At 50.2% G+C, this 13279-nt stretch overlaps 1 protein-coding gene across 2 annotated transcripts; it reads right to left on the bottom strand.

Annotated features, from left to right (window-relative positions):
- Positions 1-1683: 1683 nt before the first annotated feature.
- Positions 1684-11956, bottom strand: LOC129131615 (indoleamine 2,3-dioxygenase 2-like). Of its 2 annotated transcripts, XM_054650550.2 has the most exons (10): positions 11832-11956; positions 10948-11043; positions 9186-9305; positions 8891-9009; positions 8283-8297; positions 7355-7454; positions 7047-7164; positions 6901-6952; positions 4253-4401; positions 1684-2225 (listed from the first exon to the last, which is right to left on the bottom strand). In XM_054650550.2, the coding sequence occupies exons 1-10, from the start codon at positions 11931-11933 to the stop codon at positions 1858-1860; spliced, it is 1239 nt and encodes a 412-aa protein (XP_054506525.2). In that variant the 5' UTR covers positions 11934-11956; the 3' UTR covers positions 1684-1857. The 2 variants fall into 2 exon arrangements, with proteins under 2 accessions (XP_054506525.2, XP_077047928.1); XM_077191813.1 differs by lacking the exon at positions 11832-11956 and having other exon boundaries at positions 9186-9319; positions 10948-11051.
- Positions 11957-13279: the final 1323 nt, after the last annotated feature.

Here is a 13279-nt window from a genome sequence, read left to right as displayed (position 1 = left end):
TTGTCACGAGCATTTTTGCCATGCTGGCCCCTTGGGGGTGCCATGTGTCCCCATGTCCCTACTATAGCACTCTGTGATGCTGAAGTGAAGCCTGTGTGACCTCCAATGCTGCAGCTTTGTACTTTTTGTGACCTCCTGAGCCCTTCATGAACCAGGAGATGGATTTGGCATGGAGAGCAACCTCTGTGCCCCTGTGCCTCGGTGCAGCCTCCTGGACACCCCACATTTGTCCCAGCACTTGGCTCCCTTTTCTCATCCCACACTCCTCCGGGGAGTTTGGGTTTCAGCGGTTTCAGCGTCACTCCCACGACAGAGGGTTGGTGTTTGTTGGGGTAATCACGGTCCCTTTGCGGCTGTGGCGGGACAGGAGCCGTGTGGGCAGCTCCTTCTCGCCCTGCATCCCCCGTGCCCACCTCTCCATCCCTGCCCCGCTCGGTTCCCCGGTGCCAAACGCGGCTTTCTGCCGCCACCTGGTGATGGACACAAAAGGGCTGTGACATCTCAGGGCCCGGCAATCGCTGCTTTATCGGTCCCTGTGACCCACCCGTGTCCATCCGGGGTGGAGCGGGGAACAAGCGGGGCTTGCAGGGACACAGCTCCTCCCTGGGGCCCGGGGGTGATGTGCTGGCATCAGTGCCACAGGAGGACCCTGTGCCCGTGCCAGGGGAGTCTCAGGACTTTAGCTGGTCAGAGTGACCCTGAGATGTGTTAGAAAGTCTCTTTTCCCAGAGTCAGGGCTCTTCATTTCTCGTTCTCAAGGTTGTTTATTGTTTCTTATCTATAAAAGTCTTCTGTCCAGCCGAGGTCAGCTCAGCAGGACAGTCCAGGCACTCTGCCTCCCCCAGGGCAGGGTTATGTCTTTATACTAAAAACTACCTGTACAATGTTTACAATTCCTTCCCAATACCCATCACCTATGTTAGACAGTGAGCTTCTACTCTAAACCAATCTAAAAGTGCCAACATCACAGCAGAAGATGGAGGCCAAGGAGAAGAAGAAGATGGAGGCGAAGAAGAAGGAGGAGGAAGAGGAGGAGGAGGACAGGACAGGTTCAGATTCTTCCATCTTGGCCCCTGAACCCCCATTCTAAAAACCCCAAAAATCTATTTTTCACCCTGTGATAAATTCCCTATCATTCTACTTAAACTGTCGTGGCTTGCAGATCTTCATCTAAGGTTGGTAACTTGCTCCATGGGTCATAATCAAAGCCACAAGCGTCTTGGGCTCTGTGCCAGGGTCTCTGAGCCCCCTGGCAGGGGTCTTGGCAGCCCAGGACAGCCAGAGGGATGTCCTGAATTCCAACAGGAGGATGCTGAGCTCACAGCAGCAGCAGCACTGCTCTCTGTCACCAGCCCCGAGCGTGTCCCAGCCTGCACAGGTGGGAAGGTGCTGCTGATGGGAGGTTTTGCATCTTGGCTTGTTGCAGATGGAGCCCCTTGGCCTCCTGCACCCACTTTGGGCAACCCTCAGGGTGGGTCAGGTGTCACTGACCTATTTTCTGAAAAATACCTTTCACTAGGATTTTCTGCTGAGAGGCTGAGAGGCCTCAGAAATGAAATGTAAGCAATAACTATCTGATGGCTGTGGAATGTGGTCTGGAGACGATTTACCAACAGGTGCATCTTTGATTGGTCTCATCATGTAGATTGGTCATCAAGTAAAAACAATCACGGTCCAGCTGTGTCGAGGCTCGGAGTCTGTCAGGAGATTTTATTATCATTCTTTGCTAGCCTTCTGATGTCTCCTTTCTCTTTCTTTAGTATAGCATTTTTAATATAATATATACCATAAAATAATAAATCAGCCTTCTGAAGCACAGAGTCAAGGTTCCCATCACACCCACAAACACTGCCACACTCAGGCCCTTATCACCCCCTCCCTGGTGGTGTCCCTGATGCTCTTCAGGAAGCTGAAGATGTGCGACCCTCCCGTTCCTTTGTCCTCCAGTGCTGACGGCGCCTTTCCCACAGCAGGGCCGGCCCCACTCAGCTCTGCCCGCCTGGCCTTGGCTTTGGCCGCTGCCACGGCGATGTACTTGGTGACAACGGTGATGTGGTAGGACCTGAGCTCTGCCAGCGCCCACACGCAGCGGTTGAAGGCGTCGCGGAGCCGCGCGTCCCCCGAGGAGAGCACGAGGTGCCGCGGGGACGCCGCGCCGCGGATCTGCTCCACGAAGGCTCGGTGTGCCGGGGGCATGTACTCCCTCATCCTGCACAGGAAGGCGGCTGTGAGACACCAGCAAAGGCAGGAGTAAGTTGTGAGTAAGTGGATTAAAAGCCCCGACCCTCTAGGAGAGAAGCTGGCATGGAGCTGTATTGTAAATCAAAGGTGACTCTGAGAAAGGGGAGAGAGAATGATGCATCTGACTCCATCATCAGAATGGTGATGATGGAGTCAGATTCATCATCTGACTTTATATAAATACTATAAATACTATTATACTTTATATAAATACTAGTATTATATATTGTACTATAATATATATAGCGTATATATATTATACTATAATATATCTTATAGTATAATATATAAAAATTATATATATAGTATAATATATATATCATATATATATTATAGTATAATATATGCTATATATTATACTATAATACTTTATTATACTATAGTATGTACATTGCATCTAAACTGAATCTGCCCTGCACTCACTCTTGCTCACAACTGCCCAGAACTGCTCACACTCTCATTCTCTGGTGGCTGTCCCATGACAGCCCCACACACACACACACACCTGGCCCTGACAGGCCAAGGGAACAAAACATCCTCACTTTGGGTGACCAATCTCCACATTGCATTCTACTTTGGCACAGCAAGCAAGATCAGAATTGTGTTTTCCTTCTTCTCTGCTTGTCTCACAGCTTCTCTCTGTGCAGAGGGCCTGTGAATACCACAGAGCTGCGATGCTGACACAGCCTGCACAGCCTCCTCTGTCCTGCCTCCAATTAACTGAGAAAGAAAACCCATATTAGGTCAGTGCTCCATTAGGGCTGGTGCTAACCCTAAAAGGCAGGGTTTAGCCCTGCTCCCAGCCCTTTGGTTTTTGTTTTTTTTGTTGTTTTTGCTAATTTCTGGTAAATATTTCTGTCGTGGGCTGGACTAAAGTGGAGCTTCATGAAAGGCTTCTCACTGGCAGGATGCCTGCATGCTCTGCTCCCTCATCTCTGGGCCCATAGAGAACCTCAGCAAAAAGCTGATGTGCAAGAAGCCAAATGAGTGCTTTTATGAATTTATCATGGTGAGGAAGCACCTGCCAGAGGCACATTTATAACCTTCCTCCCTGGAACTGGGCAGAGCCTGGTGCCAGCCAGGATGAGATGGGCACATGCCCTCCTGCCTGCCAGAGCTGGCACACTCATGGGAATTGCTCTGGCTCATCTCTTCCCTGGCCCCTCATCTGTTTTGAAGAAGAAAAACTGTCACCATCATATTTTCTGAAAACTCCCTTTGCCAGGATTTCTTCTCCTGGGAAGCTGAGAAGCCTCAGAGAAAAATGAAAACCATAATTATCTGATTGCTTCTCCTGTGTTTTGCTGCTTTGGAATGTGGTCTGGAGATTGTTTACCCAACAGGTGCATGTTTGATTGATTCCATGTGAATTGTTTTCAATTAATAACCAATCACCATCCAGCTGTGTCAGGACTCTGGAAGCAGTCATGAGTTTTTGTTATTCATTCTTGTTAAGCCTTCTGTCTGTATCCTTTCTCTATTCTTTAGTATATAGTATAGCATTCTTTAATATAATATTGTGGTGGTGTTCACAGGGCTCCCAGGATGAGGGAAGAGATGAGAATCTTGACTCTATGTTTCAGAAGGCTGATTTGTTATTTTATGATGTATGTTATATTTAAAAAATTATATATTAAAACTATACTAAAGAATAGAAGAAAGGATTTCATCAGAAGGCTTGAAAGGAATAGAAAGCAATGATAATAAAATCTTGGGACTGCTCACAGCCTTGACACAGGTGGCTGTCATTGGTCATCAAGTAAAAACAATTCACATGCTGGGTAAACAATTCTCCAAATCACATTCCAAAGCAGCAAAACATTGAGAAGCTGAACCTTCCCAACTTTTCAGGAGAAAAAATCCTAACGAAAGGATTGTTCATAAAATATGCCTGCGACATAACATAATACCATAAAATAACAAATTAGCCTTCTAAGAACACGGAGTCACATTTATCTACTCCCCCCTCATCGGGGTTGCTGCAAATTGGACAGAAAAGCTGGTGGCTCACCACAGTCCTGGCGGTGGCGGATGCCCAGGAGCTCATCGAAGGCGTGCAGGACCGTGCTCTGTGCCGCGCTGCCCCCCGAGAACGCCAGCGCCTCCGGGGACACCCCCTCGTAGATGAGCCCGTGGGCCATGGCAGGGTTGTCCTTCCAGCTGGGCAGGAGACACAGAGTCAGGCAGCAGCCATGGGGCTGGGGACAGGGCCTGTGAGAAGGGACCTTGGGCTGCCAGGATTGAGCAAAACTGTCCTGGCCCAGCCCATGGATCTCCTCCTCCAACACGGCCATGGCAGCCTTCCTCAAACAGGAGATGAACTCAGAAATCAGATTCTGTCCCAAATCAGATTCTGTGCCAAATCAGATTCTGTGCCAAAGCACACAATGAGACCATGGGGGTAAGGAGAAATCCTTCATTTTTTTCTGGGCCCTGTGAGAAGGGACCTTGGGCTGGCAAGATCGAGCAAAACTTCCCTGGCCAATGGATCTCCTTCTCCAATGCAGCCGTGTCAGCTTTCCTCAAAGAGGAGATAAACTTGGAAATCAGATTCTGTGCCAAAGCACACAGTGAGGCCATGGGGGTTAGGAGAAATCCTTCATTTTTTTCTGGGCCTTGTGAGAAGGGACCTTGGGCTGGCAAGATTGAGCAAAACTTCCCTGGCCCAGCCCATGGATCTCCTTCTCCATGTCAGCCTTCCTCAAAGAGGAGATAAACTTGGAAATCAGATTCTGTGTCAAAGCACACAATGAGGACATGGGGGTAAGGGCAAATCCTTAATTTTTTCTGGGCCTTTTCCTTAATTTTTTTGGGCCTTGTGAGAAGGGAAACTTTCCTGGCCCAGCCCATGGATCTCCTTCTCCAACGCGGCCATGTCAGCCTTCCTCAAACAGGAGATAAACTCAGAAATCAGATTCAGTGCCAAAGCACACAGTGAGGACATGGGGGTAAGGAGGAATCCTTCATTTTTTTCTGGGCCTTTTCCTTAATTTTTTTCTGGGCCTTGTGAGAAGGGACCTTGGGCTGCCAGGATTGAGCAAAACTTCCCTGGCCCAACCCATGGATCTCCTCCTCCAATGTGGCCATGTCAGCTTTCCTCAAACAGGAGATAAACTCAGAAATCAGATTCTGTGCCAAAGCACACAGTGAGGACATGGGGGTAAGGAGAAGTCCTTAATTTTCCTTTGCCAGAAGAGTTCTCTGGGATCTCCACGCCCTGGTGAGCACCCTGTGGCCTGGTGCTGGGACACATTGCCCTGCCTGCCTGCACCTCCTGCTCCAGCTCAGGAAGGTTTCTGCAAGCAGAGAGGGGAGGGGGCACTTTTCTGGGCAACACTGGCACTTTACATCAATTCCTTGAATGTCAGGGGCCGTTTGGAGAAGAAGGTAATCACCCAAACACTCCTTTGAGCCCCTGAAGTCTGGATTTTCCTTTGTTCTTGTTACTCAAGGTGATGTCTTTTTTAAAAGCATTTAAAAGAAAAATAGAGGCCAGGCCAGCCTGCTTCTATTTATCCCTGCAGATAACAAGGCAAGGGTGGGATTTCCTCCCTCTGAAGCTGCTGGTCCTGAGCAGGTGGGGAGCCAGCACTGCTGGTGCCTCCCACACACACCCTGGACTCAGTCCCTGTCACCCCCCCTTTTGCTGAAATGAAGAAGTGCTCACACCCAAATGGAGACAGGAGTTGGGATTTCAGGGAGGTAAAGTGCCTGGCACAAAAATATCTGTGGACTTTTAGCAGAATGCACCATTCCATGAGGCTTTGGGTGCTGGCTGCAGTTGGGCTACAGGAACAGATTTTACACAAACTGCAGAGAAAATAGATTCATTATCAAATACCAGAATATTTTTAGTCTTCCCAGGATTGTATTTATAGTAACCTCTACTAGTGGGAAGTTCTTAGAAGCAGAAGGGAATTTAAAAGGCATGTTTTCCCAAGCTGATGACCATCGAGACAAGGTCGGCTTGGATAAAAAATGAGACAAACTTAATCACAATGCACGGAGCCTTTTACTTGGAAATGCTGAGATATGATGGAGAGAAATAAAAATAGACTCCCCCTGAGAAGCCTGGGATTTGGTGTCTGCAGATGCTGCAGCCCCACAGGGTGCTGGGGGATGCTGAAGGCTCCGTGCTGGGCTCCTGGGCTGTGGTTCTGCCTTGCCCAAACAGCATTTTCAGTATTTGGGGGGGATTTTCTTATTTTTTTTTGAACTGACAGAATTGTAACAGAGCAGCAGCAAAAGGATTGTTACAGATGTTTGCTTAACACGCAGTGGGAAGAGCCTCTGCTCAGCTCTGCAGCTTTGTGTACACAGTGAGGAAGGAAAGAGAAATTCCTCTTCTGTCAGAACTGTTCAGCCAAGAGCAGGGCAGATTCATTTGTGCACAATTCTGGCTCTTGGGGCTGTCAGGGCTGAGCTGAAGCGTGGGATGGAGAGAAGCTGGAGGGAGGCAGAGCCCAGCCCTTGGCCACAGTGCCTAGGAGGGACAGGGTCATGATGCTCCAGGGAGAGCAATGCTGGTCCCTACCCTGCCCTGGGGAACTCCATATCCCACCTGGGCTGCCCCTTCCCTGCACATCCCCAGCTTCCCCCAGCCCTGGGAGCTGCCAGCACAGTGACCCTGGAGGGAAACAGAGAGAAAGATCCACTCACCCAGACAGAAAGATCCTGATCACAGAGTAGAATACTTCTGGATCCACATAGTCTAGGAGGAAGTCAATCAGATCAGATCAGATCAGATCAGATCAGATCAGAGGTGATGGGCAGCTGCAGCACGCACAGGCACCAGCTGCTCTCACCATGCATCCTCCTCAGTGCCTCCCTCATGGCCTCGATGGCCCCTGCCAGCTCCTCCAGGGCTCTGTGCAGGGACTCCTCATCCCCCTGCAGGGTGGCACCGAGGGCCCGGGGGATTGCCTGTGGGAGGAGGAGGGAGAGCACCAGGTCACAAAGGGGGAGGATGTCTGTGCACAGCAGCTCTGGACATTTGCTGCTACCCATGGCAGCCCTGGCCCTTCCCCAGCCTGGGTTCAGGGGCAGGAACACCTTGGGGTGCACCTCAGGCACTGGGCAGTGCAGACAAGACCCAACACAGGGTGGTACCCACCTTAATGCCAGGCACAGCTGCCTTCTCAACAAGCAGAGTGACAAGGATGAAGCCCCTCAGACTCTCTCCCCCAGGCAGTGAGATGATCGTGTCCAGGTTCCTGCACAAAAGGGCCAAGAACAGGGATTGGGGGGAGTGGTGGCTCAGGATTTCCTTACACACTGTGGCACCCTGGGAACAAAACCATTCCAGACTCCAGAGCTTCTTATTTGCACCCCATGCAGAGAGGAGCTGGCACAGAGTGAAAGGGGAGTGTGGTATTTGCAGGGTCCCCAGGATGGAGGAGGAATTGAGAATCTGACTCCATGAAGGCTAATTTATTGTTATATTATATTATATTATATTATATTATATTATATTATATTATATTATATTATATTATATTATATTATATTATATTATATTATATTACATTATATTACATTATATTACATTATATTACATTATATTACATTACATTACATTACATTACATTATGCTATACTAAAACTATACTAAATAATACAGAAAGGATACAGACAGAAGGCTTAACAAGATACTAATTAAAAACTCATGACTCTCCAGAGTCCCAACACAGCTGGACAGTGATTGGTCATTAATTAAAAACAATTCACATGAAACCAATTAAACATGCACCTCTTGGATAAACAATCTCCAACTACATTCCAAAGCAGCAAAACACAGGAGAAGCAATCAGATCATTATTGTTTTCATTTCTCTCTGAGGCTTCTCAGCTTCCCAGGAGAAGAAATTCTGGCCAAGGGATTTTTCCAGAAAATATTACAGAGATGGGGGAGCAGGACTGCTGTGGTTTAGGGGCCCTCCCCATGGTCTGTGCAGGCAGAGCAGCCCAAGCAGTGCTACAGACCTGAGCCAATCCAAACAATCACCAACACCGTTAGAAAATAAATGAGCAGTAAGTACTTACTCAATTTCCAGAGGCCTGAAGGCATTGCAATTATGGCCAACAAAATGCACAAGAAAAGGAGAGAGAGAGAGAGAGATTATAAATTGTTCTAGTAACAATTGTTCTAGTAACCTTGGCTCTGCACAGGAGAGCTCTTCATCCACTTTCCCTCTTTTCCTCCCTCTGGGTATGGAGGGAGCTCGGTGACTTTAGCATGGGACTCGTGTGTGCAAAGAGCAAATCTGGGCAGAATTGGGGCAGGGAGGGCTTGGGGGGACCTTGGGATCTGTGCTGGGCACAGAAGGTGCTTTCCATTGCTCTGAGACTGTCTGCTGTGCAAAGTAGACTTAATACCCAGCAGAGGAATGACTTTTCCATTTGATGGAGCTGAAATGGTCCCGTGCTCTGCAGGGAATAGAGGAGCTGTTCCCAGGGGCTGCTCCCACAGACTCCCACATCCCCACAGAGCTCCTGTGTCCACAACCACGAGGCTGAGCTCAGCAAAAGTGGGGTTCAAGGGGCTTTGGCAGAACAGGAGCAGTTTGGGAACAGTCTGTCCTGCTGATCACTGATCTGTCCCTGACACCTGCAGGAAGAACCGTGCTTGCCCGCTGGCATTTGCTGTTTACCCGCTGGGGTCCTTCCTCCTCCAGTTGGCCAACACAAAGTCTGCATGGCTGAGGATGGGCGGGAGGCCCAGGGCCTGGGACACCTCCCAGAAGGGGACAGCGAGGTTTCTGGGCAGGACCTGAGTGTCACAAAGCACAGGGGAAGGCGGGCATGTGGTCAGGCTGCAGGAAGGAGGCAGCAGCTCCTGCTGCAGCCACAGGAAAGGGGATTTGCTCCCATGGGGTAGGTGCTAGGGGAGCAGCACCAGCTCCCAGAGCCCAAGGAGCAGGTGAACCTGCTTTACCTTGCCTTTACCTGCACGGTGCCCTCCTCGCCCTCCTGCCAGACGTAGCCCATGGTGATGAAGCTGAGCACCAGGTGTGCCAAGTGCAGCTCCTCACGTCCTCGGAGCTGCTGGGGGCTCAGCTGCGGCATCTGCCAGGGAAACCCTTGGGAGCAAGGAGCAGAGCCAGCAATGCCAAGGCCCCTGTGCTGGAGGGGCTGCCCTGCCATGTTGTAGTGGGGTTTTGTTTTGTAGGTTATTGTTTGATTTGTTGTTGGGTAGTTTTTTGGGCTTTTTTCCCCCTTGCTTTTGGAGTGACACAGACTTGTCTTTGTTATTCAACTGAGCCAGCTGTTGGTTTATCTCTTTGCTACTTATCTACTTTTCTGCCAAGTTTCAAAACCCCTTCCTCCTACATCCAGCTGTTAACCCCTCCTGTCCCAAGCAGTTTTCCTCCCTTGTATCCCTCGCCCTTGTGTTCCACCCCCAGTTCTCCTGATTAGCTGAACATTGTGTCCTCCCTTGAGACCTGCCCCCTGTATAAGCTGTTGTTTACCCCCAGCTCATTGCCTGGGAGACTCGGGGAGTGTAACATCAAATAAAGGAACCCAGTGCTGCTGCTGTGGTCTTTTTGTTCCGTGCTGTGCCTCCACTGGCAGCTGGGATTCTGAAGAGGGTGATTGTCACCCCCCTACTGTCACCATGTAGCCGGGACATGCGACACTGCCAGCTGCAAGGAACCCTCCTGCTGCTTCTCTTTATGCCTCCCTTCCCAGCCACTCTGCAGGATTTGCTCCTGCTGTGCTGTTACTGCTTTGTGAGTAAAATCCATGGGGTTTTGCTCCTCCTGGTGCTGGGATGCCCATGGGCCAGCTGATCCCAAAAGGGTCAGGCCTGACTGGGAGCTGGCATCAGGGAGCATGGCTGGGATGAGACATGGCTCCTGTGACACCTAGAGGGGCATGGCTGGGATCAGCCATGGCTCCTGTGACACCTAGAGGAGCATGGCTGGGATCAGACATGGCTCTTGTGACACCTAGAGGGGCATGGCTGGGATCAGACATGGCTCTTGTGACACCTAGAGGGGCACGGCTGGGATCAGACATGGCTCTTGTGACACCTAGAGGGGCATGGCTGGGAGGAGACATGGCTCCTGTGACACCTAGAGGGGCACAGCTGGGATCAGACATGGTTCCTGTGACACCTAGAGGGGCATGGCTGGGATCAGACACGGCTCTTGTGACACCTAGAGGGGCATGGCTGGGATCAGCCATGGCTCCTGTGACACCTAGAGGGGCATGGCTGGGATCAGACACGGCTCTTGTGACACCTAGAGGGGCATGGCTGGGATCAGACATGGTTCTTGTGACACCTAGAGGGACATGGCTGGGATGAGACACGGCTCTTGTGACACCTAGAGGGGCATGGCTGGGATCAGACATGGCTCCTGTGACACCTAGAGGGGCATGGCTGGGATCAGACATGGCTCCTGTGACACCTAGAGGGGCACGGCTGGGATCAGACACGGCTCCTGTGACACCTAGAGGGGCACAGCTGGGATCAGACATGGTTCCTGTGACACCTAGAGGGGCCCTGCTCCAGCCCTTGCTGCCTGCTGAGCACTCAGATCTGCTGCAGGAGCTATTCCTGTGCCAAAGTTAGGACTTTGCTGTTGCCTGGTGTCAGCCCTGGCTCAGCACACACCTGGGCTGCTTTGGCAGGTTTTACAGATGCTGCTGTGTCAGAGCAAGGTTTCAGAGAGCTCTTCTGGGGGCAGGAAGGAGAAGGCCATACCTGGTGCACGCGTGAGCGGAGCTGACGGCTTGTGATCAGCTGGGGCAGCTCATGGGCAATGTCCATCCAGGGGCTGTAGGCTGCTGGCAGCTCTGTCTTGGTGGAGAGAGGCAAAGGGAGGGCTGTGAACGTGCCCAGGCTCCCAGCTGTTATAGTAGCTTTTTTGAGTTATGTTTAATAAGTTTTTGGAGGCTTGTAACACACTTGAAATAACTTAGCTACTTTTAAAAGCATAAAAATTAACAAAATAGCTTTTGTTACAGTGTTAAAAATAAAAAAGTTTTATAAAAAGCAAAATAACAAACAAAAAAACTAAGTTAGATGTTAAACGTTTTTGCTTTTAGTAAAATACTTTTTAAAAGTGATTAATTTCTTCGGTTTTTAAAATTAATTACTTAGGCAAAACTTTTTAGCTTCTGTCCAATTAGCTATCCTTAAGTTTAAAGCTAAATCTCTTAAAACAATGAAATAAAATAAAATAAAATAAAATAAAATAAATAAAATAAAAATCTTCTAAGCTTCTTTCCTTTTTTAAAAAAACAAAAGATAGTTTTGTCACTCCGTCAACAAGAAACACATTTCTATAAGTGGTAAATAGCCCCACTTTGGGCACAGGACACCTGCTCCCTAAATTCTGTAGAGCCAAGGCCAGTCAGAGCTCCTTCACCTCTCCTCTGTGCTGCTTGCTGCAGCTGCTTGCATCATTTTCAAGGGTAGAGGTTTGTCCTGTGAAACTCCCTGTGCCAGGATAGCACCTGCCTTCCTCATAGCTCTTTGGAAAGCGCTACAGCAAAATGCTAAACCAAAGCTCCCCCACCAGAAAGCTGCTCACCAACCCCTCTATTTCCTGTGCATGCAGATGGGGAGGCACAGCCAGCTCCTACCAGAGGCTCGGGAAGCAGGAAGCCAAACTCCTCGGAGATGTGGAAGCTGCTCAGTGCCAGGGGCAGCAGCGGGGGCTCCTCGGTGTCAGCGCTGCCCTCCATGGCTGGCCCTGCCTGCCAGGGCTGCTCTGGCCTGGCCACCCCGCTGGCAGAATGTGCTGAGCCAGCACCTGGGCCTGGGGGGGCCAGCCTGGCTGCCCAATGGCCAGAGGGTCTGAGCAAACACGGCTAAAGGTTGCTGATAAGGCTTTGTCTGCAGCAAACACCACAATCTACATCCCCTCCGGAACAGAAAGCCTCACCTCCTTCTGAGAATGAAAATCCATTATAAACTTCAAAATCCCCATCAGCCTCAAAACAGACTTCTACTCCCTTACCTTCCTCCTCATTGCACTGTTCCTATCATGATCTATCTACAATTTGCAACATGATATGTGGCCTCAGAGCCCTGCATTAAACTCTGTCCCCGTGGATGGGAAAGCCTTGGGTCACCTGTCTGTGGGGAGCAGGGGCTGTGAGCTGACTCCTCCCAAAGGGCTGCCAGGCTCCTGTGGGCTGGGAGGCACTCTCAGAATATCTGCTGCTCAGAGGGACTCTGAGATATGTACAAGTCTCCTTTTCCCAGCCCAGCACATGAAGGAGGAGTCAGGATTCCTATGTTCTCATTCTCAAGGTTATTTATTATTTCTTATGTATAACATTCTTTCTCTGACCTGCTGAGTTCTGTCTGGCAGGTCAGGTTGAGGTACACTGACTGCCTTCAGGATGGTGTTAACTTTTTATACTAAAAACTACATGTGCATTATTTACAATACCTTCCCAATACCTGTCACAGACATGTTTTATGAAAAATGCTTTCCCCATGCTGCTGGGGTCACTGGGGATGCCAGTGGGGTCCCAGCAGGATTCTCTGAGCAGGGCCTTCCCAAACAGCAGCTTCCTGGGGGAAAATCAGCCCTGAGAATGCTGCCTGTGCAGGCAGGGGCTGGGGCTGGAGGCACTGGGAGTTCAGGGGAAGGGAAGAGCCAGGGTACAACAGCAGGACTGACACCCCTGTGGGGTGCAGGTGCAAGGACAGGGGTACAAACAGCAGGACTGACATCCCTGTGGGGTGCAGGTGCAAGGACAGGGGTACAAACAGCAGGACTGACACCCCTGTGGGGTGCAGGGCCAAGGACAGGGGTACAAACAGCAGGACTGATACCCCTGTGGGGTGCAGGTGCAAGGACAGGGGTACAAACAGCAGGACTGACACCCCTGTGGGGTGCAGGGCCAAGGACAGGGGTACAAACAGCAGGACTGACATCCCTGTGGGGTGCAGGGCCAAGGACAGGGGTACAAACAGCAGGACTGACACCCCTGTGGGGTGCAGGTGCAAGGGCACTGCAGGAAACATTGACTTCACATACAAAACAGAGGTGACACCCTCACTCACAGTCAGCACCAGG

The sequence above is a fragment of the Agelaius phoeniceus genome, chromosome 30 (genome assembly GCF_051311805.1).
Source record: "Agelaius phoeniceus isolate bAgePho1 chromosome 30, bAgePho1.hap1, whole genome shotgun sequence".
In the NCBI taxonomy this organism is placed as follows: domain Eukaryota; kingdom Metazoa; phylum Chordata; class Aves; order Passeriformes; family Icteridae; genus Agelaius; species Agelaius phoeniceus.
The sequence above is the reverse complement of the archived record's forward strand: the minus strand, read 5'-3'. Positions and strand labels throughout refer to the sequence as shown.